Source organism: Pezoporus wallicus, unplaced genomic scaffold, assembly GCF_028554395.1.
Source record: "Pezoporus wallicus isolate ANWC-B61680 ecotype Strahan unplaced genomic scaffold, APGP_CSIRO_Pwel_v1 contig_3181, whole genome shotgun sequence".
NCBI classification, from domain to species: Eukaryota; Metazoa; Chordata; class Aves; order Psittaciformes; family Psittacidae; genus Pezoporus; species Pezoporus wallicus.
Window position 1 is genome coordinate 5,733,357 of NW_026641700.1, and position 26,267 is coordinate 5,759,623.

The following is a 26,267-nucleotide window of genomic DNA, read 5'->3' on the forward strand; positions in this document are numbered from 1 at the left end:
TTAAGTAAATTCTTTCAAGCGTTTCATTTATTTTTTCAAGGTATGAGGTAGTTCTAAATGTCTCTCTGTATTCTGTAGCCATAAGACTACATTAAAATGGATAGCAAATTTATAAACATTTTTCTTGGAGTTTCCATTTGTGTATTTTTCATTATTATGGTTTAGAAATTACATAGGAAATACATGATGTGTACTTGTGTTTATAATACATTTTGTTGAGCTAGTACAAAGAGTTGTTCAAGGCAGTTCTGGTTTAGTGGTGTGTTTTTGTCATGTGACTGCACTAATTTGACATAAAGGTGTATCACTGCAGAAGTGGGTAGTCCTGCCTTCCCTCAGTTACTGGCTCCTTGTTCACAAGAGCTTCACATGTTCTCTTCTGTCTAAAAGTAGTAAGAGATAATGGTGTGATCATTTCAGCGCCACACTGACACAGGTGCCAAGGCAGATAAAGGACAAAACCCTTAAGGGACACAGCTGAGAGAGCATCCTTTTGAAGATAGTCTGAGTGCATTGGTTTGAAGGAGATGCCTAACAGTGGCCCAACTAGCTTTGTTTATTATTTAGTGTTTTGGGTTTGTTTGGGGGTTGTTTGGTTGTTTGGGTTTTTTTTACATAGCTTTATAGGAAATGAAGCAGATGAATAATGTATAAAAGCAGAAAGGTCTTAGGAATACCAGTCCCCCTTCATTTATTGACAGTAAACTGAAGGTATAAAGCATATATGGTCAATGCCATGCCTTATAAGGACCAAAGGAAAACCATAGCTGAAGTGATTTCCAAATAGGTAATATACCAGTCCTGAAAGTGTAGGTGCCCACCTCTTTGTGTGTTTGTCCTTGCATATTTATTTTTAAATATAATTTTATTGGAGTTAAAAGTTACAGTACTTGTAAACTAAGCAGTTAGGATAAGTGATATTTAAAACTCAGATGGCAATCAGAGGTGACTACCTAGTGTGCTTGGGCAAATCAAACCTATTTGGCTGGCATAGTTCTTTTGTGTTGCAGGTTAATAAATTGCTGTACAGTGACCAAAATGCAGTCTTGACAAATGGACCCTTGAGCTGTTAATGCACTGGAAAAGTCGTTTTTTCTTCTTACTGCTCTGACCATAATACTGTCTGTTTTTCACTCTTTTATTGGCATCCACTTACTCCTTGCAGCCAGTATTAGCTTCCAACACTCCTCATGTGAACTTCTATCGTAGTTTTTGTTCACTTATGTGGTAGTTTTGTGAATGACATTCAGCAGCTTATGATGATGAATCTGGGTCACCTACTTCCTGGCGTTTTGATTTCATTCTTTCTCCTCTTTTGCCCTTTATTTTTGGAAGAACTTCTTTGTAAGTAATCACTGCCTAGCTGATTATGTTTCTTCAAATGCTTCTTTAACATTATCTTTCCAGAAAGCTAATATAAATCTTATTAAAACCGAAATCAGCCATCTTACCAATCAGAAATATCTCATTCTCCCTTTTAGCATGTGCTTGTGTCCTTCTTGCTGTTATCTTATACTTGACATACGATTTCTGAAAAAGAAGTGCTTAAAAGGAAGTTTTTCTAGGATAGTAGGTCCTGAATCCAGAAGAGTGATGATGATGGGTCTAACCTTAGCTTTGCTTTATAATCTTCATCATCTGCAAGGACTACTATCAGTTCTCCTTGGAATCGGACTAAGAGATGAGTTGGGGAAGCTAGAAAAAGGAAGTAAAGAAGCTCTTTCCCCAGTTTACACTCTGTCAAAACCACTCTTGGACTTTTACTTGCAGTGTGATAGTTGGAGGCACTATGACAATTCTTTCGGACTACAAATAATAAAACATTTGAATAGAGACACTTTTTTTTCTGCAACTAGGCAGCTAATGGTGATGTTACATCTAGAAAATAAGGAAAGGTTTTAAGCATTTTTGCTATTGAGTTGTGTGATTGAAAATTAGCTAAAGAAATACTAAAATGTTTGTTGTTTTTTTTTTTCCTCCAGATAAATACACTTCGATTGGAATTTACTATTTGCCAATATGTATCATTCTGTGTCTGAAACCAGTCACCCTTTGCAAACCGAGGAACAAGAAATAGGCATTGATCCCTTGCAGAGTTATTTGAACAAGCCAGAGGAAGGTGAGTTTTGTATGTCTGTATTTTTTTTTACTTTATACCTAGAAACTTTATATAAATGTGTTATGACAACTCTACCTGTCCTAATTTGTTTAATTCTCTCAGTGAACTTGAACAGGGCAACTTAAGGAACATTTCACAGAGTATGTGCAGAACACTGACACTAATGAAAACCACGAAAAGTCAACTTTCAATTACAGACAGAAACATTAGCCAAATGTTTAATGTGCTGTCATCCTTTTTTAATCATAAACCAAACACTGACTTCAGCATAAGAATACTGAAATGCAGCATGATTTTATGTTACTTTCTGAAGCATGGGCTCTTACACTGTGTATGTTTGGGGGATTTTTGTGCAGTAAAGTTCAGTGTGTTATTTTGGATGAGATCATGCAAATAAAAAGGCCATTTTTTTTTTTTTTTTTTTTTTTGGCTCAGCACCTATATCCTTATTTTTTAAAAAACAGAAGCTGAGATAAAATGAACAGGCTCTAAAGGTAGAAATTATTATGTAACCTAAAGTAAATTAATTAAATGCAGTATTTGGAAGACTAATGAACAGTGAGAACGAACTGCTTGCATAATGCAGTGCATGTCTGTGTTGCTTGTCTTTTCTACTTATTTGTGAGTAGTGACAGTATAGTTGGTTGGAAGAAAGTGATAAGCTTAACGAGGAAGCTCATCCTTGTCATGAAAACATTCCTCAAGTGCTCAGTTATACACAGTGGCACCTTAACTACCTGTAATTTTCCAGTCATTGAACACATGTACCAGGAGGGCAAAATAAAAAATTTATTTTAAATTACAGAGTTGAAGCAACTTTGTCATATTTCTTAAGTCCCTCACCCAGATCGACTGCTCTGTGTGGGTGTATCTGTCTATAAATCTTCCATTTACTAGTGCTTACCAAAATAGCTATGTCAAGTTTTGCTTAGTCAGGTTTATTACTTCAGTTTATAAGAAGCTGATGTTTTGCTTTAAAATACATTGGTAAAACTTCATTGTCCCTTTGAGCTAATTCTTTTTTTTTCCTTCATTGGTTTATAAAGCCTTTTCAATGTTAGAAAATGAGAATGAACATCCAGGGGAAAGTATTTTAAAACCTGATGATTAAATGAAATAGCTTTTCTAGGTCAGTGTTCCTCCTCTGACATTTTAACGATATGGAGCCATTTTAGTTTGATAAACTAAATGCATTTTTGTATATATTTTTAGAAACTTGAAAATAATCTTTTTCAATAAGCTAAAATAATACCCGTTTTCCAGAGGAAATGTAGCTGATTCTAGTCTACCCCAATCAAGAGAAGTATAAGCATTTCTTCTGATTTTTTTTTTTTTTCCTTAAGAAAATACTGGTAATTCTCTCAACTCTGTATTAAGAAAAACTAAGATTTTTTACCCTGTTAAAAAATACCAACAACATATTGTAAATTAATTTTATCTTTTCTTGTGCCCAGAAGCGATTCATTCAAGTTACCTTGACTGAAAAGGTTTCTCATTTTTATCCCAACCTTAACATTTCTATGACATACAAAGTTATTAGTATTGAATTGATGTTTAAAAGTGCCATTAATTCATTTACCCCAAATGTTCATTAACAATGTAAATGTATGCTGATGTTCTATGAGACAAGGAAGTGACTAATGACTCTTCGCACTAACAACACTTAAAATGAATAGAAACTTTAGATAGCTAATCTTGAAGTAATCAAGACCCTCATTCAGCTTGGCATCTCTGTATGCTCTAAAACAGCTGTCAACTGTTAAAAATATATACACAACACACACATACGCACATGCGAAGATAAAGATATGTAAATACATGGTTCCCCAAGTCATAAAGGTTACCAACTATGGTACATTTTTTATGTTCTATCTATGTAAATATTTTATATAAAGCATCCATTTAATCTTCATAGGTTTTTTTACTGTGAAACACATACTGCATTTTAATTTGAAACTTTGTATATCCAAAATAAGTCTCTGAAGTTTTAATACTTCATCTTAAATAAGGTGTATGCTCAGATGGTTTTAGGTCTTTGGACATCAAAGTATGCAGTTGTTCTTGTCTGTGAAGTCTGTCTGTCATTGTCTTCATGAAAGTATTTCAAGACAAGGTTTTTCATTCGGCCTCAAGTTTCAGGCATGATAAAGAATCAACTTGGTGCAAATGTGTGTGTAAAGTCTTCTGAATCATGTTTCATAGAAATATGGAGGAGAGGTGGTCCATCAGTTGGAGATGTTCTGTGCAATACTGTAGAATATTAGGACATCTGAATTGTTTTTTGAAGCTGTGCTGAATGCTTTAAGCGTTACCTTGGAAGCAAAGTGCTAGAAGTCTTCACTAAGATGAAGCAATAAAAATAAAGCGTGTCACTGTAAGGATGCTGAAAATAAATATTTAATCATAAAAGTAGTCAGATTTGTTAATCTGTGTGAAGTATTGTATTTTTAGTATATGCAACTGATATCAAAACTTGATGCAGAACCAGGAGATGTCACGTCCAGCTGGAGTTTTGAAATTCTCTCACAAGGCATTTTCATAAAATGAAAGAAATCTCAGAAACACATGAATTGCTGTTAAGTATAGCTTGTTGGAAAACTGTGTGCGTAGACTACTTTTTGTTCATTTGCCGTCAGCTTGGAAGGATGTATTTGATGGGATTCCAGAATTTTTTTGATTGAGTCTAGTAGTGCTTAGTGCTTTTATTAAAATCGCAATTAAGGTGTAGAGACAATGCATGGTTTATTTGGGACAGGGCTGTTGGCACAGTGGAGGGCAGATGTACAATTCAAAGTAGTATTGAAATTTTGGAGAAGTGGTCTGAGAAGAATAAGACATGGTTCAGTAGGAACAGCTGCGAGGATTAATGTTGCAGATGCTAGGCAGGAGACAATTACCTAGCTGAACAAATAAAAGTAGAGCATTACAGATGAGGTAAGTGTCATTTGAAAAAAGATCTGGGCGTTCATAGCACTCCAAATTTTGTGTAACTAGGAACTTTGAATCTTGAGTTATGATGAGTCATGAGAATGTGCTTGTTTGCAAGTTTAAAATATTCAGTAATTGACAGTCAGGATCTTTTTTTCTATCCCTTTAAAAAATTCAAAACCAACCAGATAAGACAGTATTTCAGTCTTTTTCCAATGGTTGATTTTTCATTGTGTCTGATTTGTTTTTAAGAAACATGTGCAATATATGCACTCATATATAATTTTTTAAAAAGCATTTTTAATAGTTGGCAAGACATTTGTGGCAGGGATTCTCACTTTAGTAGTCTAATACATCAAATGGAAGATTTTTATTTCTTTAAAGAAATTTTAATTTTGGATTATAGTTTTGGATCTGGTTGTATTTCAATTTACATGTATGTATGTCTACGTGCATTGTTATGTTTGCTTTTGACTATAGTAACTTGATGCCGTATTACTACATTTTCTGTTCTAAGAATCCTTGTGATATTGTTCATTTTATTCTAACAATATTTTTGAATGATTCCCTCTGAATTAGGGATCTTTATGAGAGAAACCGATGAATCTTACATTTTTTTTGTCTCCAGCAGAGACTTTATAAACCCTGAATATATTAAGAGACATTTCAGAAACTTTGTTCTTCTACCTTCTCCCTGTGTATTGCAGCAGACAGACTGTTTTATTTATTTCCAAATGCTTGAGGTTTATACTACATTGAAATAGGATAACTAGGTTAACTGTTTCTGACCTGCCAGAAATTTTTACTCAGAGTGTTAACCACATTCTGACATAAGTTTTGAAGAGCATAGTAGGTAGTATTCCCATTCCATGGATGTAATGAGAAAGTTGATCCTCTAAGGACAGACTGGAACAATGCATTTAATACTCCTCAATTTAATTTGCTCAATATCACAATTAATACAATTAAGGTCACTTGAAATGAAACTATTAACGAATTGGGTAATTTACTTTAACAATGTCAGTGTGTTCCCACAATTACATTTGCTTTAATTAGTGTACAAGCTATTATTTAATAGCATATTTCACATAGAAAAATGTAATGTGTTCTTTGTTCTTAATAGAAGAAAAGGGGAAACGTTTAATGGGTCTAAGTGTTTTGGATTTGGAGTCTACAGGGTTATATTTCATGTCTAAAGGCAATAGTTGGTGGTGAGGACAGAGAAGGCTGATATGGCTGGAAGGACAAAGATAACTACTGCAGTGTGTGACTGAAATTAATCCAGTTGAGATAGATCAGTTGCCCACCTCATGCTTACCATTGCATCCCTCCTGATTATCAAGGTTGCCTTTAAAAATGTGAGATGGTAAGACAACATTCATATTTCTACTTCGACCATGTTCTGTGTTTTTCTATTGCTCATCTTTGGACAACTTTGCTGTTTTGGTGTTAACCTCATAACCCTGATCACTAGAAAGTATTACTATGTAGAACTGTACCTTATGTGGAGTTTGAGATACCTAGTTTATATCAATGTTATACAGAAAGCATAAAAATCAGAGGGGGATGAATTAGTAAAGTAAATGCCAGCTTCTCTAGAACTATCATGTAATTTCCTCAAATCATATGTGCAGTTCTCATGGGACTGTTGTGGTCTTGGGTGCATTCTTTCATATTGGTTCCAGGGTTAAGTGAATTTTTGTTCTCAGAAAATTGTATTGTCTCCTAATCAGTCAGTAGCTGTTCAGTGTTATGAGTTTACAACCCTTCCAGTCAGTGAAACAATGCTAAAGCAGATTGCCCTGTATGGCATTTATCTGTCTGGTTTTAGAGATCGTTTCTGTGATTACATTTAAAAGGACCCATCACAGTGGTCTAGACCTCTCTGTGTGAGAAGTACATTCCGAGCTAAAAGAAATTGAGAATGGAAATATAGTGAGTTCTTGAAGCCTTACTGCTTTCGTAGCAAATATTTTTTGATCGTGTATTGTATGGTGTCTTGTGTGTCATGTAATGTGTGTTCTTTCCTCTTCTCTCCAGTGAGGGACATGCACATGAAGTATAGCATTCTGTTGTTAAGAGTCCTTTTAAATATGCATGCTACTTTATGTTTTCATTAAAAAGATGAGATTGGAACAGACTGTTTTGCATTCATTATATTGAAACAGAAGATGTTGAGGGTTGTGATTGTTCTTAATGCCTTTGAGATACTGTGCTATGGTTTGCACAGGTCCTGAGAATGCCCTGCATCCTTCATTGGCTAGTTTTGCCCTTCAGGCAGAATGCTTCAGCGTGCCCCACCAGCAGAGCTTTTGCTAGTGATCCTTGTTCAAAACCCTTGTCCTTCTCCTAGTGGCCTTGGCTTTTCCATTCAAGGCACAGGAATGGTAAAGCAGAAAGAGATGTCTTCAGTCTGGTTCGCTTTGTATGGGATGAATAAAAGCAAAAATGGTTTTAACATATTCAAACACCATATGCTTAACATAACAAGCTGTTTAATATTCATTTATTAATAATAACTACTGTTTAGCTCGCTTTTAATTGAGCAGCAACAGGTTTGTAGTGACAAAGGCTATTGGAGCAGCACAGTGTCTTGAGCTAACTCAGCCTGTCACTAGCAGCTTCCCTGCAACTCTTCATTTTCTCTTCTCTTTTCTGTATTAGTAATGCCTTGTTATTAAGAGATCAGTTCAAAGAGAAGCTATGCATGTTTAAAAATATATATATTTAATATAAAGTTAGTTGAAAATAGCCAGCATGCAGTACATTTTTTCCTTTAAAGACTATTTGTATGAGTGTTGACATGCTCTCAGAAATTTGCCAGTTGAGCATCCTTTGGTTTCAGTGCTTGCTATGAGTTTGTATTTAGGAGCTACAGAAATATTTTAAATCAGCTGTGGGAGTGAATGTGAGTAGCTGACATGGTACTGTGGGTTACTGGCTTCCAGAGTTGGATTTTCCTCTCTAGAATTGGTAGCTCCAAAGTTTTTTTTGGTGGCTTCACATTAAGTTGCACATTAAATTAATTTCAGTTTGGATGTTATTTTGTGGCATGGGTAACTGGCACAAACATCGTGTAGGGAAATTGCTTTTAGTGGTTGAAAAGGCAGAAGATAAGGTTAGAGAAGACCTTTTGGACAGCAGTGTCTGTTGTTCTAAAAGAAATCTAAAATGTTTATTTTGGAAGTTCTCTTCTAATTCAGTGTATGGAAGTAAGACCATTCACACTAACGACATTGGCACGCTACCTTGGTTCAGTCATCTCAGCTGGGAGTTTCCAGTTCCTTCCAGGTACAGCCATGTCTGAATGCTGGCATAAATCACTTGCCTCCTGTCATTCTTCTAATAACTCCTTGTGACCCTACTTTGGGAAAAGCTGATTTCAGTGTTTCTTTTTCTTTTTCTAGCTTTTCCCAAATTGAGTTTAAAGCTCAACTAGTTGGCTCTTATCTCACTTCCTGGTGTACCTGTAGTATCATACATGTGGTATAAAAGGAAATGATGCAAATTGAATAAAAAAGAAAACTTTTTTTACTAAATTCTACATGCATAGAGGAGCTTAAAATACCAAGCAGAAATTTCCTTTTTTAACTATAGAAACCTGCTGAACAACAAAATTAAAACAGAGTAAGGTTTTTTCATATGATCTCTCTCAATGTAATTAGAAGTATGTTAAAACTAGCTCATTATTAGAAGGTGTACAGAAGCTACTGATAAGAATGGAATAATTCTTTGAAGATTTTACTCAGACTTGATACAAATATATCATATGAAGTTTACTACCTGTAAACCCCTTACATATGAAGTGTTTCCAGGCAGTGATCAAATTATGTTAAATGGTTGTATCTCCTACATATGGAAAAGGTAGATTCTCTTAATTTAAAAAAAATTGAACCGTACAAGTTTGATTGTACTTGTGTATGTATAATAAAAGACTAGTAAATCAGAATTCTAGCTGAGGCCAGCATGATTGGTACAGGATAATAATTAAATGTTTGAGTTCACTTCTGTCCTGACGTACAGAAGATTGTAATTTACAAAGCAGTCTGTGAGTTGTGTGCAGCTAGCTGATGTTACAGACCTCCGTATCTGAGATTAAATGTATGTTAAAACATTTTGAAAGAGTTTAACTGCCACAGATTTGATTGTATTAGAAATTGATTGCTCTATATAACAGAAATATGTCAGCACAGATGGGATCTTTCCCATCTTTCATGTATGTGGACATTTATGAAGATGTGGAATTCCTTATTTTAAAAAGGTAGGAGTTCAACCTAGTTTCACTTAAGTGCCAAGTGATATGCAAAGCTTAAATTTTAGGCTTTGTTTTACTAATAACCCTTATTCTTTAGCCTCTTTGGGTACCCCTGTCCTTGTCCTCTTTGGATGTGCAAAACTAAGAGGTGTAGAATGGCAGAGATGAAGTACCATCACACTTATTTTAAGTGATAAGAAATTAGCTGGTAAGATGTGTATTATTTATTGACAATCTGGCCTTTTAACAAAGAAAAATAGGCCTATGCTTAAGTTGCCACTGTTACAACCGAAACAGCTGATACTTTAATGAACAACATACTGAGGGCCATCCAGGACATAAGGCAAATTAAGCAGGTTACAAACTGCGTATCTCCTGTTTAGGTATAGGATATCTCCCCAGCTCTGACAATTAGCTCCACTGATCAGGCAAGCAGACAGACAGAAACAGAAGGAGGCCATTTGTATCAATTTGAGGAACAGACCTAGTAATGAAGTAAAATATCCATACCAGGTAGTTTCACCTCTGCTTTGGAACACATATTTCTAACTGCTGATTTCAGCCCTGCAATAGCAAATAAATAAATAAATATGTGCTGCTTAACAAAAGCTTATTTTCTGTTGTTTACAAATTGAGAGCAAAGGAATAATAATACTTCTAACCTAGAGAGTTTTTTTAAAAGGAGAAAACATGTTCTGGACATACAAGCAAATATGAATCTTGGTAACCTGACAGCTTTGTTTAAACGTTGAATGTGAGTTTCCTTTCATGAAAATCTTTTCAAAGTACAGCAATTCAGCTGTGAAAACCCGAATACATTAATGATGACAAAGAACCTCTGGAATGAGCCAACATTTGTTTTTGTTCTTTTACAACGTTGCATGATGAATTGCACATACAAAAGTGTTGCAAGTTGTTTTTAATTTTCTTTTCTTACTTTGATAATAAATGTCTCCACTGTTTATCTTTTTGGTTAAGGTACCTTATTATTACTAATCAGCTTTAATTATTTATAGCAAAATGACTGTGAAAGATGTTTCTTTGATGTCAAACAAGTCAGGGACCTGATCCTGATCCTATTTAAATTAATGGCTAGGTTCCAATTGACTGTAAAGGTAACAAGCCTGAGTGCCCTTATTGTCTAAGGGAAGCAGTGATTTAGCCTGTGATCCTGCATTGTGGTTAGCTACTTGGAATTCCTCAGTTTTGGGAGTGTTCAGATTTCTTGGTGTCAAGATTTGGCTACCCAGAGGCAGAGTGCATATAGTCAACTTTTAAAAGTCCTGGTCTTCATTTTACTCATAAGATAAGCAATAACTGAGCTAAGGCTAAACGTACGGGATAGTGAGAGAGCACCTTTATCTCTAAACAGAATGAAATGCTAAAATGGGGGGAGTGGGAGAGATGTGCGTAGCCTTTCTGCATTTGTCTGCCTTTCTCCACAGTCAACAAAATCACAAACTAACCCAAGTCTGAACAACACTGGTTTGAAACATCATGTTTCAATTACATGTATGTGAGCTTAAGTTTAAATCTTGTTTTGTGTAAGTGAACTATTGCTGAGGTTTGTTTCCAAGTATTTTAGGCTTCAGATTTCTATGGATGTACCTGTACACACACACTTTATGACAAGTTTGAACACTTCTGTCAGATCTAGAATATTATTTAATCATTTCTAAATTTCCATGTTCATCTTTTTCATATGTCAGATGTTTAGGTCACTGCATCAGTAATCATGTGACTATAATGTTTCAACTGCAGTACGAATGACACAAAAGGATATAGGAAATCAGATTTATTTTTACTGTTTGTGACAATCACACAAGGTTGTGACACAGTTTGTGATCCATGGCTTCATCTGGTTAAAAAGGGAAGCAGGACTTGGGATGTTTGTTTTGCATCTCTGTGCTTACCTCATCCTATTAGAAAGTGTCATACAGCAAAGAAGCTATGAAATTAATTCTCATTACTTCCATAGGAAGAACAACTACACTATATATTCTCATGCAAAAAGAAATTTGAAGCAGATGAAATTATATGCCTGGTTCATACAAGAAGTCTATAGCAGGGTCAGGAACTGGACCCAGATTGTTCAAGGTCCAGGCCACTGCCTCTTTACCGTGCCATCCTTCAACTGTTGCTTTCTTTCAGCCATTTTTTGTGAGTCTGGTAGCTAATTCACTAAAAATAGAGTAATTTTGGTACATGTCAGAATACACACAAGATCTTTTCTTGTTTCATACATAAATTTGAAATAAATAAGCCCTTGTCAGCTTAGAAATTTCAAATCAATTTTTGGCAATGGAAATGAAAAGTATCTTAGAAGATGCAGATCATTGTCACCTTTTCAATATTGTGAGTAATCAGAATTAAAATATTTTGAGTATTCTGAATATTGAATATTTTGAATATTAAAGTATTCCCTAAGCTTTGGCACATGATGGCTCTGGTACAGATATATAAGTGGGTTAATATTAAAAAACACAGTTTGGCCAGAATTTTAAGGAATGTTACTCCATCCTAATGAAATAGTTATTAAAGTTGATCTGTTTGTCCTTTTTTGTTTCATTATTTTGATTCTCAGCATTTGCCAGCTCTTGTCTTAAGAAGAGGGAAAATACTAAAACTTCTGAAGAGTTTGTGGTTTTTTGAAAGTAAGCACTATATACTGCTTTTACTGTTTCACTCTGTTAATATCATAGTAGGGACATTAGCTGGCATGACATGTTGCAGTGAATGAAGTGTTACCTTCAAGTTTACCCTGCAGCTACTGTTGAGGTAAATCTCTGTTGAGGTAAATATCTCTTCTATTTCATGAAAAGTAGGTGGGAAGGTTAAAGATCAAATTTAATGTAAGTTAACTATAATGACCACTTAAAATGAAAACCAAACCTGCTCTAATTTCCTTCCGTTAAATATCTTAATCCTTTACAAACAGTTGGCAGTTACATGTTCCTGTTTGATCCTGGAGGGATAATAATGCCTAAACTCTGTGATAGGAAGACTGCACTGAGATTTCTGAACAAATCTCATTCCATTTAGTGCAACTGGGGCCATGTAACCAAAATATTAGCAAGTAGCCTTTATGATCAATTTTTCCACTAAAATTTTGATATCCCATTACCAATTATTGTTCTTGATCTTCTTAGAAGTTAAAAGGCACAAAACTCATCCAGATAAAGCTTTTATGGTGGTGATAATTCTTCTGAGAAATCAGATTTGTAGTGATATCAATGAATTTGACCGTAGGAAAAATGAACTGTATAGTGTTTCAGTACTAAGTGCAGTTGCAGTGATAGAGTTCTCATGCAATACATATGAAAATGTTTTCAATGATGTGAAAAGATTTCATTATAGTGGGGTATATTTTGTATACGTTAGTCATAATATTTGAACATACCATTGTTGGTTTTGTTTACTTTTCATTTGAAATATTTAAAGGGTGGAGCAACAGAACATAAATCTGTCCATTAGTGAGCGTTTCTACTTTGCACTTCAATGAATTCTCATCAAATTTGATTTGCCAACTGGTAGCCAGAACAGATGTTATCTTAATGAAAGAGGGAAACATATTGAGCCACAGGGCCACCTCCAAACTTCTGTGACCAAACTTCTGGTTCATGGTTTATTGAAGTGCAAAAAACAATACTCCTTTGCAAAAGCATAGAGAGCTCTATTCTCAATTATCACAGCTAGGTGGCCTTTGAAAGAAAGAAGAGATGTAAATCAGAGCCTATACTGTGGAAGACTAGCTCTCAGAGTTCTTATGACTATAACCAGTGAGAACTTTGCATTAAAAGTTCTGGAATTAAAATTGACATTTATATTTAATGTACTTTATAAATTTATATATGTGATGAACACATAGCCGTTTCAGTTGTGGCATTTGTGTGAACTACAGTTACACCTTTGTAGCTGTGCTATTAGTATAAATACTTGTTCAAGTGAAGATTTTTTCATTTTTAAGAAACAGTTTTGTAGCACGCTTCTATCAGAAGCAAACTTCTGATTTGGAAAAACAGCATGTAAACCCTGTATTAAATGCTCCTTGGAGCTTTTAAAAAAAGACCATATAAAGCCTGTACTAAATGGTCTTTAGCTCTTTCTTATATATTTAATTTTCACAGAAAAAAAAAACTATTTTCATAAAAGCAGCTATAAATGAAAATCACAGATTTAATTCTGGACATGAAAAATCTGCTGCAGAGTTTTCGACTTGGAATTAATGTGGTATTTATGATACTACAAGTCCTCTAGATATTACAAATTTAGGAAGCTACTTGCAGGGTTTTTGCGATTTCAAAGACACTTACTCATATCTGTCAGATTCAATTTGAGATTCCTATGGAAAAATGAGCCTTCATTTGGTATCTGGCATTTGCATTACTTGGCTAAGGACAGTTTTATTTTTCTGCATATTACTCTGTTGCTTGCTAAAGCTGTAGCTCAGATCAGCAGCTTTGAAACTTTTGAACATACTTAAGTGGGTCCAGGTTTTAATTAATACAGAAAGATGAAGTGAAGTTGAACATTGTATTACTTGTGACAATTTCTTAAATCAAATACAGAAGTCAAGTACTTCTGATTTTTGTGAAGCTGAAGTCAGTTGTCAATTGATAGTTACTTTTGATATATATAACAAAATTATAATAACTGTATAAAAAGAATACTGAGTCTTAAGATAGGAAGTGGTGAAGTCTGAAAATCATGTAGTAAATTACGTGTACAGTGGTAATTTTCTGTTAGCCTAGCATAAGGAGTAACATACACTGTGTATCCAAAGCGTGGGCTCCTACTATAAAATGATACCAACTCTTTGCTGCAAGAGAATAAAAATAAGCAGTTATTTTATGAATCCTTCATGCTGTAATCACATTAGGAAAATAGGCATGATTATTGAAGAATGTTATTAATCAGATTTTTTTAAGGTAATTTAAACCTTTAAAGATCACTCCAGGCATTGGAAGACCAGCATGGGCCTTTGGGAAAGGAGCAGAATTGTACCAGTACCATGGTCAGCTGCCTGCTGGTGCTGCTTGTGGCTTGCCACCTAGAGAGCCATTGGTGGCTCAGCCCAAGCTACCACAGTGACGTTTCTACACTGTGTAAGTACTCCCCTTTTTAGGTCTTTACTTCGATCATCAAGGGATTTTCTGTTTATAGATTAACACCATTTTGCATCAAAGATGATGAGTCAGTTTGGGGACTTCTAACTTACTTTAGTAGTTCTCATTTACCACTTCCTTCCAAGTCTGTATCTGGTTTCAATTTTGATGAAGTGAAGGCACTCACAATTTGGGGGCTTTAGATGGGATCTGTTTTTTCTTTTTACAAACCATATGTCAATGCTTTAAAGGCCTGTCTTGTGGCTAGTTGAAACAAAATCAAAACACCTAGAAAAGGTCCCAGTCTGAGAAATATTTCCTAATTTCATTAAAAATGCTTTTCATTCGATGTTTACGAATTACACTTTTAAAACTTTGCCTAGAGGTAAGGAGGAGTGTTTCAGAAATAAGAAGTTTAAGTAAAATTACTACAAAAGCATGTAATCTTCCATTTTAGTGTATTTCTTCTTCTGAATAAGTTATGCTCTAATAAAAATTAAAGAGCAAGTTACATTTCAAAGATCAGGTCATCGTAATTCATTGACATTAGGCCACATAACTGAATAATGTCTTACTTCAGTGAAATACATCAAATGAGATCAACAATTATGACTCATAAACATGCCTCGCAGGCATAAAACAGCAGGGAATTAGCATGTGAGGCTGATAAATATGCATGTAAATAAGCTCCCAAAGGAATAACATGGGTTTGATTGATAGGTTTAGAATTGGAACATATGTAAACCCCTTTATTCCTCATTCTGGTGTAGCTAAGTAAAGATGCGTTTTACTTGTTAAAAGTTTCAATAACTTTGTAAATCTTAATGCCACATCTGCTTTTGTGTGTGCAGGCACGTGTGGGTGTCACTTGAGAGATTGATTGAATTGTCTTCAGGGTAGATGCCCTCACGCTAATAATGTAATGTTTGCGTATGTATATTGGAGTGGCTGTGTATGTGCATGCACATGTATACATATTTGGGCATTGTATATCATGTGGTGTTGAGCAAAAAATTATTTTAAAGGTTGATTTACTCAGAATTTACAGATTTTAAAGTTGGCTTTGTGAGTAGAAAACTGAGTTGTAAGTTTTTGTATATGCACCCGTATATTTATTTTTGCAAATATATTCCACATTGAAGGTAATTACTATTTATATTACAGAAAGTCCCACAAGTACTACTACATTTAAGAGTCTGGCAGTGATTGTTTATAAACTTCCATTTTTGTTGGCATCTTACAGCTTGAGCTCTTATCTGCAACTTCAAAGTACCTATCACAGCAGTATCTCTATGTTGATCAGCACAAGTGTTTGTGCTGTGCAGAGATTTACATCCGTATTGTTAGAAAAGTATGTAACATACTTTGCGTTTATAAAACATTAATACTTAGCTGTGCCAAATACAGACCAATTGGTTGCCATTGTCATGTGGCCTGGTGTACATCTGCTTATTACCATTCCCTGCTATTAGGCAATAAAAACTTTTCCAACTGATGCACACTCACTGATGTTGCATCACACTGTAATTATGCTGAAGCGATCTTAGACCACTGGCAGGCAAGATGCAAAAACATTTTCAATAGCATGAAGTGTCTGTTGACTGTAGATTTTAGTTATATGTGGTTTATAGCTAAAATAGTCATTCTGAGAACTTGGAGATGGGACTTGCATCAAAAATCACAGTTGTTCACATGTGAAAACGTCCGTTCTGTAATACCTGCCTTTCACTTAGAGATACCTTTCTGTGGAAATAAAGCTTGAGCAAAATTACTTCCATCTGTTTAGATTTATAGGGTAGCAGAGAATATATTTTCCAGTTAAGATCAGTAAATTCCAAAGCTACTGCTTAGTTCTGAAAGCTGGCTCTTTTTGCTGCTTAAAAATAAATAAATAAACTTGTAGCACTTAGAGACATCAGCATCAAATCTCATGTGGGTTCTCATGAAGCAATTTATAGCTACCTTGTATAATTTGTATAGAAATGTTAAGTTGATCCCTGCTCCAACAGCATCAACTGCTTAATCCAGAATGTAACAGCCTGTGGCACCAAGAAAAAGCATGCCCTGTGTGCAGACTAGGGTAGGGGATTTTGCATAATAGAGCTGAATAAGCAGATTGCTATCAGGAACTCCGATGGACCATGTTTCTAGCTGCATAGCACTGCCCTTATTCACAGGGGATGCCTAGATATCTCTTGAGCCAACAGAAATAGAAAATTAAATCACTTTTGTATATTCCCCCCCATCAGTGTGCCTTTTTTACAGTCGGGGCCTTGACAGTCCATCACTCAGTTTCCAGTCCCCACAAGGAATGTCCTTCAGTGGCCCAAGAGAAGCAAGGAAATTGCTGCTAAGTATTTTTTCCTTCACCTCTAGAATTTTCCACATTTTCTCCAACATGTGTGAAGCCACTGGGAAATATGGTTAAATGAGTTAAGCAGACATCACCCATCTGTGCATCTCGGGGAAAATACAAACAGTGCTGTCCCTCCGAGAGCTTTCTTGGTACATAACCAAAATCAGAACAACCACAACACTCTAACGCTAAGCCTAGGCAAGTCTCCTGTAGAAAGAAAGGGAGTAGCTCTTAGAGGAAACTGCTGCTTCTGGCTTACCCCAGTCTTGCTGATGCACGGCCTTTGCAGAATTTAAGGTAGTCCTAGCACCCACACTCCTCCAAAATGCCTAAAGGTTACTGGACACCCAAGAAAAGGTGACTCTACATCATGCCTCCTTCAGACAGTGTTCAAACCCTGGCATTCAGCCCCAGCTCTGAATTTCAGTCCCCCCACAAGCCAAATTGATCACATTGCAGCCTCTTCTTTGTTTGTATAAATGTTTTATAATTCTAGATAGAAGGCATCGCAGGAACCCTACTTCTGTTCAAGTCCTGATTCACCCTTTAATATTGTTCAGTGCTGCTCTTTCTACTACTCAAATGATTTGTAATTTGTATCTCTCAAATGGTTCCCCCTTGGATTTCTCATGCACTGAAAAGTCAGATGCCTGACATTACTGTGTAAAGTTAAGTGCTTGGGGTTAATGAATGGCATTAAATTTTATGAGGTCATGTCCAGTAGATGTTAAAAGAAGCTTAAGGGAACTTTATCACTGATAGAAATTAACAGTTGGCATGAGAGAATGCCTGAGGGAGTTCAGTTCTAAGCAAAAATAAAATCGGTGGTATAAAAACTAAAATATAGTCATTGTGATTAACGTAAACATTTTTGTTAGGTAATTGGTTACGTGTTGCAGTAAAAGAAATGAGACCTCATGGTTTGAAAGGAAAGAACATTATTATATTTAGAAAGCAATTAATGTTTCTGGTTTAATAAAAAAAAGTCTACATCACGTACAATATTTATAGTCTTTCGGTAAACATATAACCTTTGGGGCTATATTTATCAAATAGTCAAGTCTCCACTTATTTACATTAGCTTTTTCTTTGGGCAAAATGTGTTTTCCCTAGTGAAGTACATGGTTTTGTTTCATTAAACCTTTATTTCTACTCGCAAGCATTGCTTATATTACAGACCAAATGAGTAAATTCTGTGTACTTAAGTCATCTAAGGTTTGTGTTTTGGGGTTACTGATGGATGCATGAAAATTCTGTTTCAAAAAGAAAATGGCTACATTAACTTATGGATAGATCTGTTTTGCATAATTATGTGGGGAACTATTCAGTAATTATACTAGTATTCATATGCTGTAATTTTCGTCATCTTTATTCACTGTCATTCCAATGAGAGGAAACGGAAAACTTGTTCAGACATATATATTCTTTATTGCTCTGTCGTACGACCTGCAGTCACAGCATATAGCGCTTTGTCAAATAGTGCCTGTGCTTGAGCAAGACAGCTATTGTCGTGGATTTCGTTCCCACGGTATGTGTGTAAATTCTGCAGCCGTACTTCATGGTCTCTAATACCATGCTATGGATATGTCTAAATGACCTTGTGCAGACCTGTTCCTTCCACACCACTTGAGGTCTGTGCTGTCTGGATGCAGTGTTAGAGGTAGTGGTGAGCCTGCTGAGGATGCAGTGCTGCAGCACAGAGGAGTCAATGTTTCTGGATCAGAGCTTTTTCTCCTCTCTAGTTGGACAGAGACGTACCATACCTATCACACAGCACAGAAAATCATGGCCACGTCCTGAATTTGATAGGTGAAATCTGAAGAAAAGTGAAAAAAAATGAGAATTTGTAGTCCCTCAGGACTGTTGTGTTGCTCTCCATGTGATTATCTTTGTGTTTTGATACAAATTACATACATGAAATGCCCTTTCACATTTTCCTTTGGTGGTACTCGGTCAAAAAATCCGAATTCACAAAGTTGATGCTCTGTGATGCTGGATTACATTTTTGTCTTACACCCAGACTCTTCTTTTTGGTTAAAAGATATTGCACATTTTCTGTCTTGGAGAACTGGGGTTACTGTCTATAAAAATTGACTACTACTATTTTAACGTTTTTCCTATTATTGTGAAAACTAAATCATCAGCCTTTTGGAAAGCTTCAATATAATTGCTGTGTGTGCAAGAAAAATCTGGTTATACTTGTCTAATTCACATTTTTTAAGTCTCGTATTTTTTATGTCTCCAAGCACTTCATACTTGCATGCTTAATTCCATTCTGAAGTGCTACCAGGGATGCACACTACTCGTCCTTCTCACAGGAGGGCAAGTGTGGAGAACAGAAATCTGTCCTGTGATGGGTTACATACCTCATGCAGAAATGTTTTGTGGGGAGTTTCTTTCTCAGTATCTACCACAGAAGGACAAACTACCTCACACTGTAGTAAATAGAAGTGTTTCGTCATTCTGGCTGTCAATTTGGTATATTTTTATATTCTGATGCAGCTGAAGATTTTCATCTCTTAGACATCTAGATTTTACTGCTAATGCATATGTATCTTTGCTCTCCAAATTTTTCTAGATCCATCATTTACAACGTGCATCTGCTTTTGGACCAGTGAACTACACAGTTGGTGCCCTCCAAATTAACTCAGGGTTGATTTAAAAGAATTCTCATGAAATCTAGTGTTCTCATTATGCTTCGGCATGTTTTGATTTGGCAGTTTAAAAGCTTTAGCTCAGTACTTCTTTTATACTGTTTGGTTATAAGTTATTTGATCAGAGAAATTTATAGAAAATGTAGTGTACTGTTCCATTTCATGTTCTCTGAGGTATGGATCTACTGGATATACAGTGTATTCTGAGAATTAGCAGCCTTAATTAGCCTCAAATTAGGAGTCTGGGGCTTCCTGGTTTCATCTTATAAAACCCAAGCTAAGCAATTTTAAGCTTGGGTGTCCCTTTCTAGTGCAGGTTTCTTCTTTATAGTTAATTTGATTAGGATAAGGGCTGCTCTACCAGCAGCAGGAATGTCCCTTTCAGGGTTCAGTGTTTGCATCTGTGTGGCTGTGCTTGTTGTCTTCAGGTTGTTGGGGTTTTTCTCAGACCATCTTGCTCAAGTTTGCCAGGTACTGGTGCTATCACAAGGTGAAGGCATCCTGACATGATTAGGGTTTTTTTTAACAGTGCACTTGTTAATTGCCTTATCCCTGTACTCTGCTGCTGGAGGGGCATCAAAGTTCTACCCAGATAACTGTAAATTTTACCCAGAGACTAAGCTGCTTTTTCAAAATCATTCACATAATTGATTTGTTAAAGAACTAAAAAAATGTGCTTTCTCTCATTTTATGAGAGGATGATAAGGGATGATAGATAAGGGAAGTAAAAAGCATATGCACTTCTGGTATGTTGTGTTCCTAGTTTATTAAACCACTGTAGATATAGTAGATATAACATATCTATAGTAGATATATATATCTAGTAGTAGATACTATATATCTATAGTAGATGTAACATATCTACTATTTTTGGTCTGTGTAATGCTGCTAAAATGTATTATGTAGTTACATTTTCAAAAATGTGTCTTTTCAATAGTTACGAGCAGGATCCTATTTCTAACTAATTTAACAGGTTATTCTGTAGTTTATGTTGATAAAAATCAAAAGTAGCTTGCTTGTTGAACCTGCAGATCTGACTGCTTCCAGTACTGCTGAAGGGAGGTTTGGTAGGGAAAGAGGAGGCTGCAGCTGGAAAGAGCTGGAGGAGCTGAGCTTCCTGGGGTGACAGGGATGCTGTGGGTGCCCAAGTGTCTCTTCCTGGCCTTGGGCGATTTAGTAACTGGCTGCTTCCCACATTGCTTCACGTGGGAATTTATTCACCTCTTACCGTGTGCTTTTAAAACTGCAGCATTTGAGGAAAGTCCAGGCGTTGGGTCTTGCATCTCTGTGGCAACTTCATAACTTCAAGCTTCTCATCTGCTTTCTTTTCCTCAGAGCCAAAACTCACAGTTCATCTACTGGCTCTGAGGGGTAGTGCCAGCCCTTCCACGAGATGCCAAGTTGTTCCACTGCCTTTCAGTTTCTCCTGTTTCCATTTGCAGCAATGCTGCTGCTGCTTTTGTTCTCTCTGATTGCCTCCTAGCCATAAATGCTGTTTATTATCCCATTCCGTGTAAGCAAGCAGTTAGTTACTTGTGTGTCACCAAGGTACCCATGTGGATGCTCTGATTTCAGGCTGTACCTCTTTGCATGTATGTGCTGGGCAAAGGAACATGGTATAATTTTCACAGTGTTTCTAAACATATTTATGATCAATGAAGAAGGTCCAAGAAAGTACATTCTGCTTTCAGGAGAAGCCTTTGACATCCATCAGTCATGCTGTAAATCATCAGCCTGCTGTGATAGCTTCCTTTGGTAAAAAACAACAAAGAGATAAAGCAGAATTGTTCTAGTTCTTTTTTCAACCTATGGTTCTAGTTATCATGAGACCATCTCGCCAGCCTTAGGAGGTGAGGCTGCGTATCACTGCCACGTGTCTTCCCAGCCAGGCTGGCCTTTTTCCTGATAAACCTGTTATTCTCAGCTGAAGGGCAGCTAACTCCTTGTTGAAAGGGCTGTTCAATTTCAAAGAACGAGACTTTAATCCTTTCTCATTTGTCTTCTACTATCATTTAATCTTGGAAAACAGCAGAATGTTAGAAAACTCCTGCTCACTCTTCCTTGTCTCAGTCTTTTTTCCTTGACTCAGTGGAATACATACTACTGTTCTCGAATATGAAAAACAAACTATACTTACATATGAGTTAGTATCCCAAACGGAAGGAGTGCATCTATCTGTAAGATAGAAATGTGGTTAAAAATAGGATGTAATTGAAGTAAATTAAAGGACAATAGTAGCCTTCAAACATCTAAAGAGATGGTATGTTTTTCTTACTGTCAGTGTAAATGGTCTCTGGAGACCACCTTTTTAGAGTGATTGTGCGTGCCTAAGATTAAGCAAAGCTGCATGACCAGTGCTATCTCAGGAGGATGCTGAGTCATTAACTCATGTTTATTGCCTCTTGCCATCTTTAGATTATTGCAATTTATAGCTCAAAGGCCTTTTAGGCTGTTTATAAGTTAAAATTAGCTAAATTCTTCTGGATGCAAGTGATAAGTCACTCAGCATTTGTGTATCACGGGATATAAGTTCCTAGTGATGATGCCAGGCGGCTGCTAAGATTTTTTTTGTTCCTGTGCAAAGTCTAATTGTGCTATTTGTCTGTAGTTATACTGGATTACTCTATCCTCTGTTTTGCTAATTTTGCTAATTTGATATTTTGTTAAGTGTGTATGCTCTTAAAGAATTTAGAAGTTAGAGATGATATTATTTATTAGGTATACGGCTTCCACTTCAATCAGACTGCATTAAAATGTTTGTATCTTATTCTGGAGTCTGTTGAGTCACATTGGTGGTGACCTAGGAATTTCTTTAAGTTATACATGGTAAATGGTTAGTTGGGTTACATAGCAGATAAAGGCTATAGTACTGAGCATGTGAACAGAGGTGGATATAATTTATTATGGACCAAAGACAGTGCATTAGGAGAAAAAGTAACTGAAAAAAGAAAGTTAGAAGAATCGCAATTTACCTTATTCTGTGGATTTTTTCTTTTGCCAGTCTCATTTCTGCTGTTAACAAATTCAGCCGAGGCTTACTGAACTAAATGCGTATTTTCAGTGGAAGTCACATTTGCTTATATAAGCTGGTATTGTCTGTTCCCACTAAACAGGAAGTCAAACTATTTTTCCATGTGTGTATATTTTCTGAATCACTATTAGCATCACAGTTAAATTGGCCTTCCCATCGTGCTCAAAGAGATTATATTAAAATACATCTTGATGTAAATTATTTAAAATTTCAGTACCTTGCAATTGCCTGAGAATTCTTCTCAAGCATTCCTGTGAATTAGTTCAGTGGTATTAGAGTAGAAGTCCTTATTCTATTTTGCTGGTTTTAGTTTAGAGTACAGTGTATAGCTCAGCCTATTTTGCTAAATGCGGAGGCTTCATCGGGAAAAGAAATATAAATTATAAGTCCTTTGAATACACTTACTGTTGAATTAATTTAAAATTGGGCTACATTTGTTAAACACTGATGCTACATTCTAGTTTCAAAATCAGTCATCTAGACCTTTGTATATCTTTTCCCATCCACACTTTTTCACATATACATTTTACATGTGCAAAAGTGCTATGTTAATTTACAGGCTAAACTAATGACAGGGTTGGTGTTTAGATTTGTGAACACTCAGAAGCAGTTTCACGTAAAATGGAAACCTTATTTTTGTGTGTCTTGATTTAAACTGAAGTGCATGGACAAAATTATTTCAGACAGATTTTTACGCAGAGTTTACTTGTATAGGCGTATACACATGCAGTTGAGATTTTATGTGCAAAGATCATAGTAGATGCCACTTGATTGTCATAAATCAGCGATCCAAAAGACACCAGAATTGACTGGGTTTGAGAAACATACAAGATATTATCTCCAGAAGTTTTTGTTTGTAACTGCAGACCAATGTATCTGCCTATGGTATTGTTTAGCAGCTTTCTGCAGGGCTAAAACAGGCTTTGATTTTGCACTTTGATGTCAATGTTTCTTACCTATTTTCAAATGTGACCAGCTTCCTCTATTGCAAAAGTATTATGTGTGGGTACTGTTTTGTGGTTTTACAGTTGTGTTCCATTCCTAACTCACAGAAGCTTAAAGGAAAAAAATGTTATCAGTGCTTAATCTTTTTTTCACACAATATTGAAGGGTAAATAAATGAACTATTTCAGCCTATATAAGGCTTTTGTACTTCAAATGTCAAAGTCTCTTAGCACTTCTGCATATATTGATAATTACCATAGTGTATAATTCTTTTATTTGACGGCAAAATAACAGTATTTTCGGGCACAGTGTTGAAACTAAAATGATACAAAAAAAAATCTGTACCAAGCAATGCATGCATTCAAAGTATGCGTCTAATGCTAAATGAATTTGAAACAATGGATAGAGTCAGGTTTTCACTTAAAAGAATGCTCACCAAAAAGTTGCATCGTATTTATGTCAGAAAACTCAAACAACTTGCTCAGAGTGAAATGTTCTTCAACTTTCCATACTAATAATTATTTAATAAATATCAGAGTGCTGTGCACTTAATTCTTTAGCTGAAGGCATTATTTTCAGTTTCTGTACACTGCTTCGAGCTTTCTCCATTTAATCATTTTAAAAGCTTATTTGGTGTAAATTGAATTTAACACTGTAGTTGCGAGGATGTTATGCAAAAAGTCCAAAAGATTGTCTGTAGCGTAGGGGCTGCTGGTACCAAGGATGGAGCTTCAGAAAGGGAGCAGAGGCTGCATCATCTTAAACTCTGCAGCACCCTCTCTTGACACAATGCAGCAATTCAGTCCTAGGGAATCTGTCAAAATCCAGAACGGAGAAATCCATAGTTCTGCTACATTTTACTTTTTAAAGGTCTAGTTTATGTAGTAAAAATCTCAATGTGCCGTATGTTTGGGGATTAGTTCTCCTTTTATTTTTATTTTTTTCTTCTCCTACTGCCATTTTGGTCTTTCGGCAGACCCAAATCGGAAAGCTTCAGTCATCTTAGTCTTTTTGTATTTTTTTCCCTTTGCTGCAGAGATCCTGAAGACTTTCCAAACTGCATATTTGGTGCTGTAGTAATACAAATTGTCTGCTATTTTGTAAACCTTTCAATTGTCAGACTGTTCTCTTTCAAAATAATAGAGGAGCCTGAAATCGCCCATGCTAAAATTAAGAATTTATAACTGTATGGAACAGATGTTTTCATAAACATTTGCTATAATTAATTTCAACTAGGGGATTGAAGGAACAAAGCAGTTTTTCCCTCTTCAAAACTTTATTGCCTTTTCCCCATACAGCAAACTCAGAAATCTTTGCTTTAATATTGTTAATGAAACAAATCTAGTCTTCTGTTTGGTTTTCATTGTGAAAAAGGAAAGCTTAATTTGAACAAGATACCAGCCTTTAAAACAATGGGCAAATACACTGAATTTCAAACATCGCATCTAAAGGATTAATGCAGAATGTAAGTCTTTAGGTGCTCAGTTCTGAGACCAGAACTCTGTGGTGTCAATTGTCAGAGATTCCTACGTATGAGGATAAATTTTATCCAGATTAGTTCGAAGAATATGAATCTGTAGAGTAAACAGTATGAAAGAATTTTATGTTTGAAGAGTTGTGAAGCTCGGTGTTACAAAAAGCAAAGGAGTCTCGTGGCATTATATATAGTTTTAATGCATAGTAAAATGCTTATTGTATGTTGATTACCACTTTATACTCACAATAAAGGTCTGCAATCTGTTAAGCTTTTTTTTTTTCTGTTTGCATTGTATGAGGAACATATTTTGACTAAAATCATTCTTCCATATTTGTATTGTCACTAGGTTTTTGGGGATATTATTTGGAATTTATATAGTTTAGGGCCAGAATTTTGGTGTTACTGTGAAAAATAAAAAATACCCATGCATTATTGTTCTGGTTTTAGTAGTTCCTGTATATCATAAAAATGTTATTTGAGAAAGAAAAAATGTTTAAAGTTAAAAAAAGAGCATGGCTTAATTGTTTTACACCTGAAAGAACCAGTGCAGCTGCAAGGATTTTTAGAGCAAACTAGAGTTCCTGACTGATCTGTCATCTATAAAGTGTGCAAAGAAAAATAGGTAGCTGTCATTAAAATTACATTTCAGCTTTCAATAACCATTTAATGAGTAGCGTAATTATATAAGTATGGTACCTCAAGTACTTTACTCAATAATTAAAAATAATCTCATCTTTAAAGTGAAAGCGCTATAATTATTATTTGACTTAACCAGGACCACTGTTATGATCTCCAGTGGCACCTCAGATTGTTCAAAGTGGTTTTGAAAGTATAAATTAAAATTGGATAAATCATTAAATTATTAAGCTTTAAATATGCTGAAAATGGATACAGCGTAGAATTTGGAAGTCATGTTATAAGAATTGACAGCCTTAGACTGCAAGCATATATTTGTGTTAAAATTTTCCTTGTCTCTAATCATAAAACATTGAATTAATGATCGAGTGTTTTACATCAACCTGAACTTAAATTTTCACAACTCCTAAATAAATACTTCTTTTTTTTTTAACAACATTTAAACCTTTGATTAGAATACAAAAAAATATATTAAGCAGAGTGCAAACTCGTCAGCAGAGAGATCTATCCTATATTTTGACACTTGTAAGCAGGGTGAATCACAGTTTGATTTCCTAAGTGGGATCGCTTTTATCACCAATTCCTAAACCGCCAGCCATAAAACCCTTTCATAGCTGACACAAGATTGGTAGGTTGGTTAGCGCTATATAAATATACATGTGTGTCCACACACAGACATGTGTGTGTATACATACATACAGAAATATGTATATACCTAAAGACATCTCTTTAGTATCAAAACATAGTTTCAAAATAATAAA

At 35.5% G+C, this 26,267-nt stretch overlaps 1 protein-coding gene across 6 annotated transcripts in view; it reads left to right on the top strand.

The window, feature by feature from the left end:
* The window catches only part of TBC1D5 (TBC1 domain family member 5), a 251,111-nt gene that overhangs the window by 59,043 nt on the left and 165,801 nt on the right, over positions 1 to 26,267 (top strand). For 5 of the 6 annotated variants that reach the window (XM_057424934.1, XM_057424935.1, XM_057424936.1 and 2 more), the window contains exon 2: positions 1,983 to 2,119. In XM_057424934.1, coding sequence (XP_057280917.1) covers positions 2,020 to 2,119 — 100 coding nt within the window. In that variant the 5' untranslated portion in view covers positions 1,983 to 2,019. Of the gene's footprint in view, positions 1 to 1,982; positions 2,120 to 26,267 lie in introns of those variants that run through there. The other variant, XM_057424939.1, reaches the window with a different exon arrangement.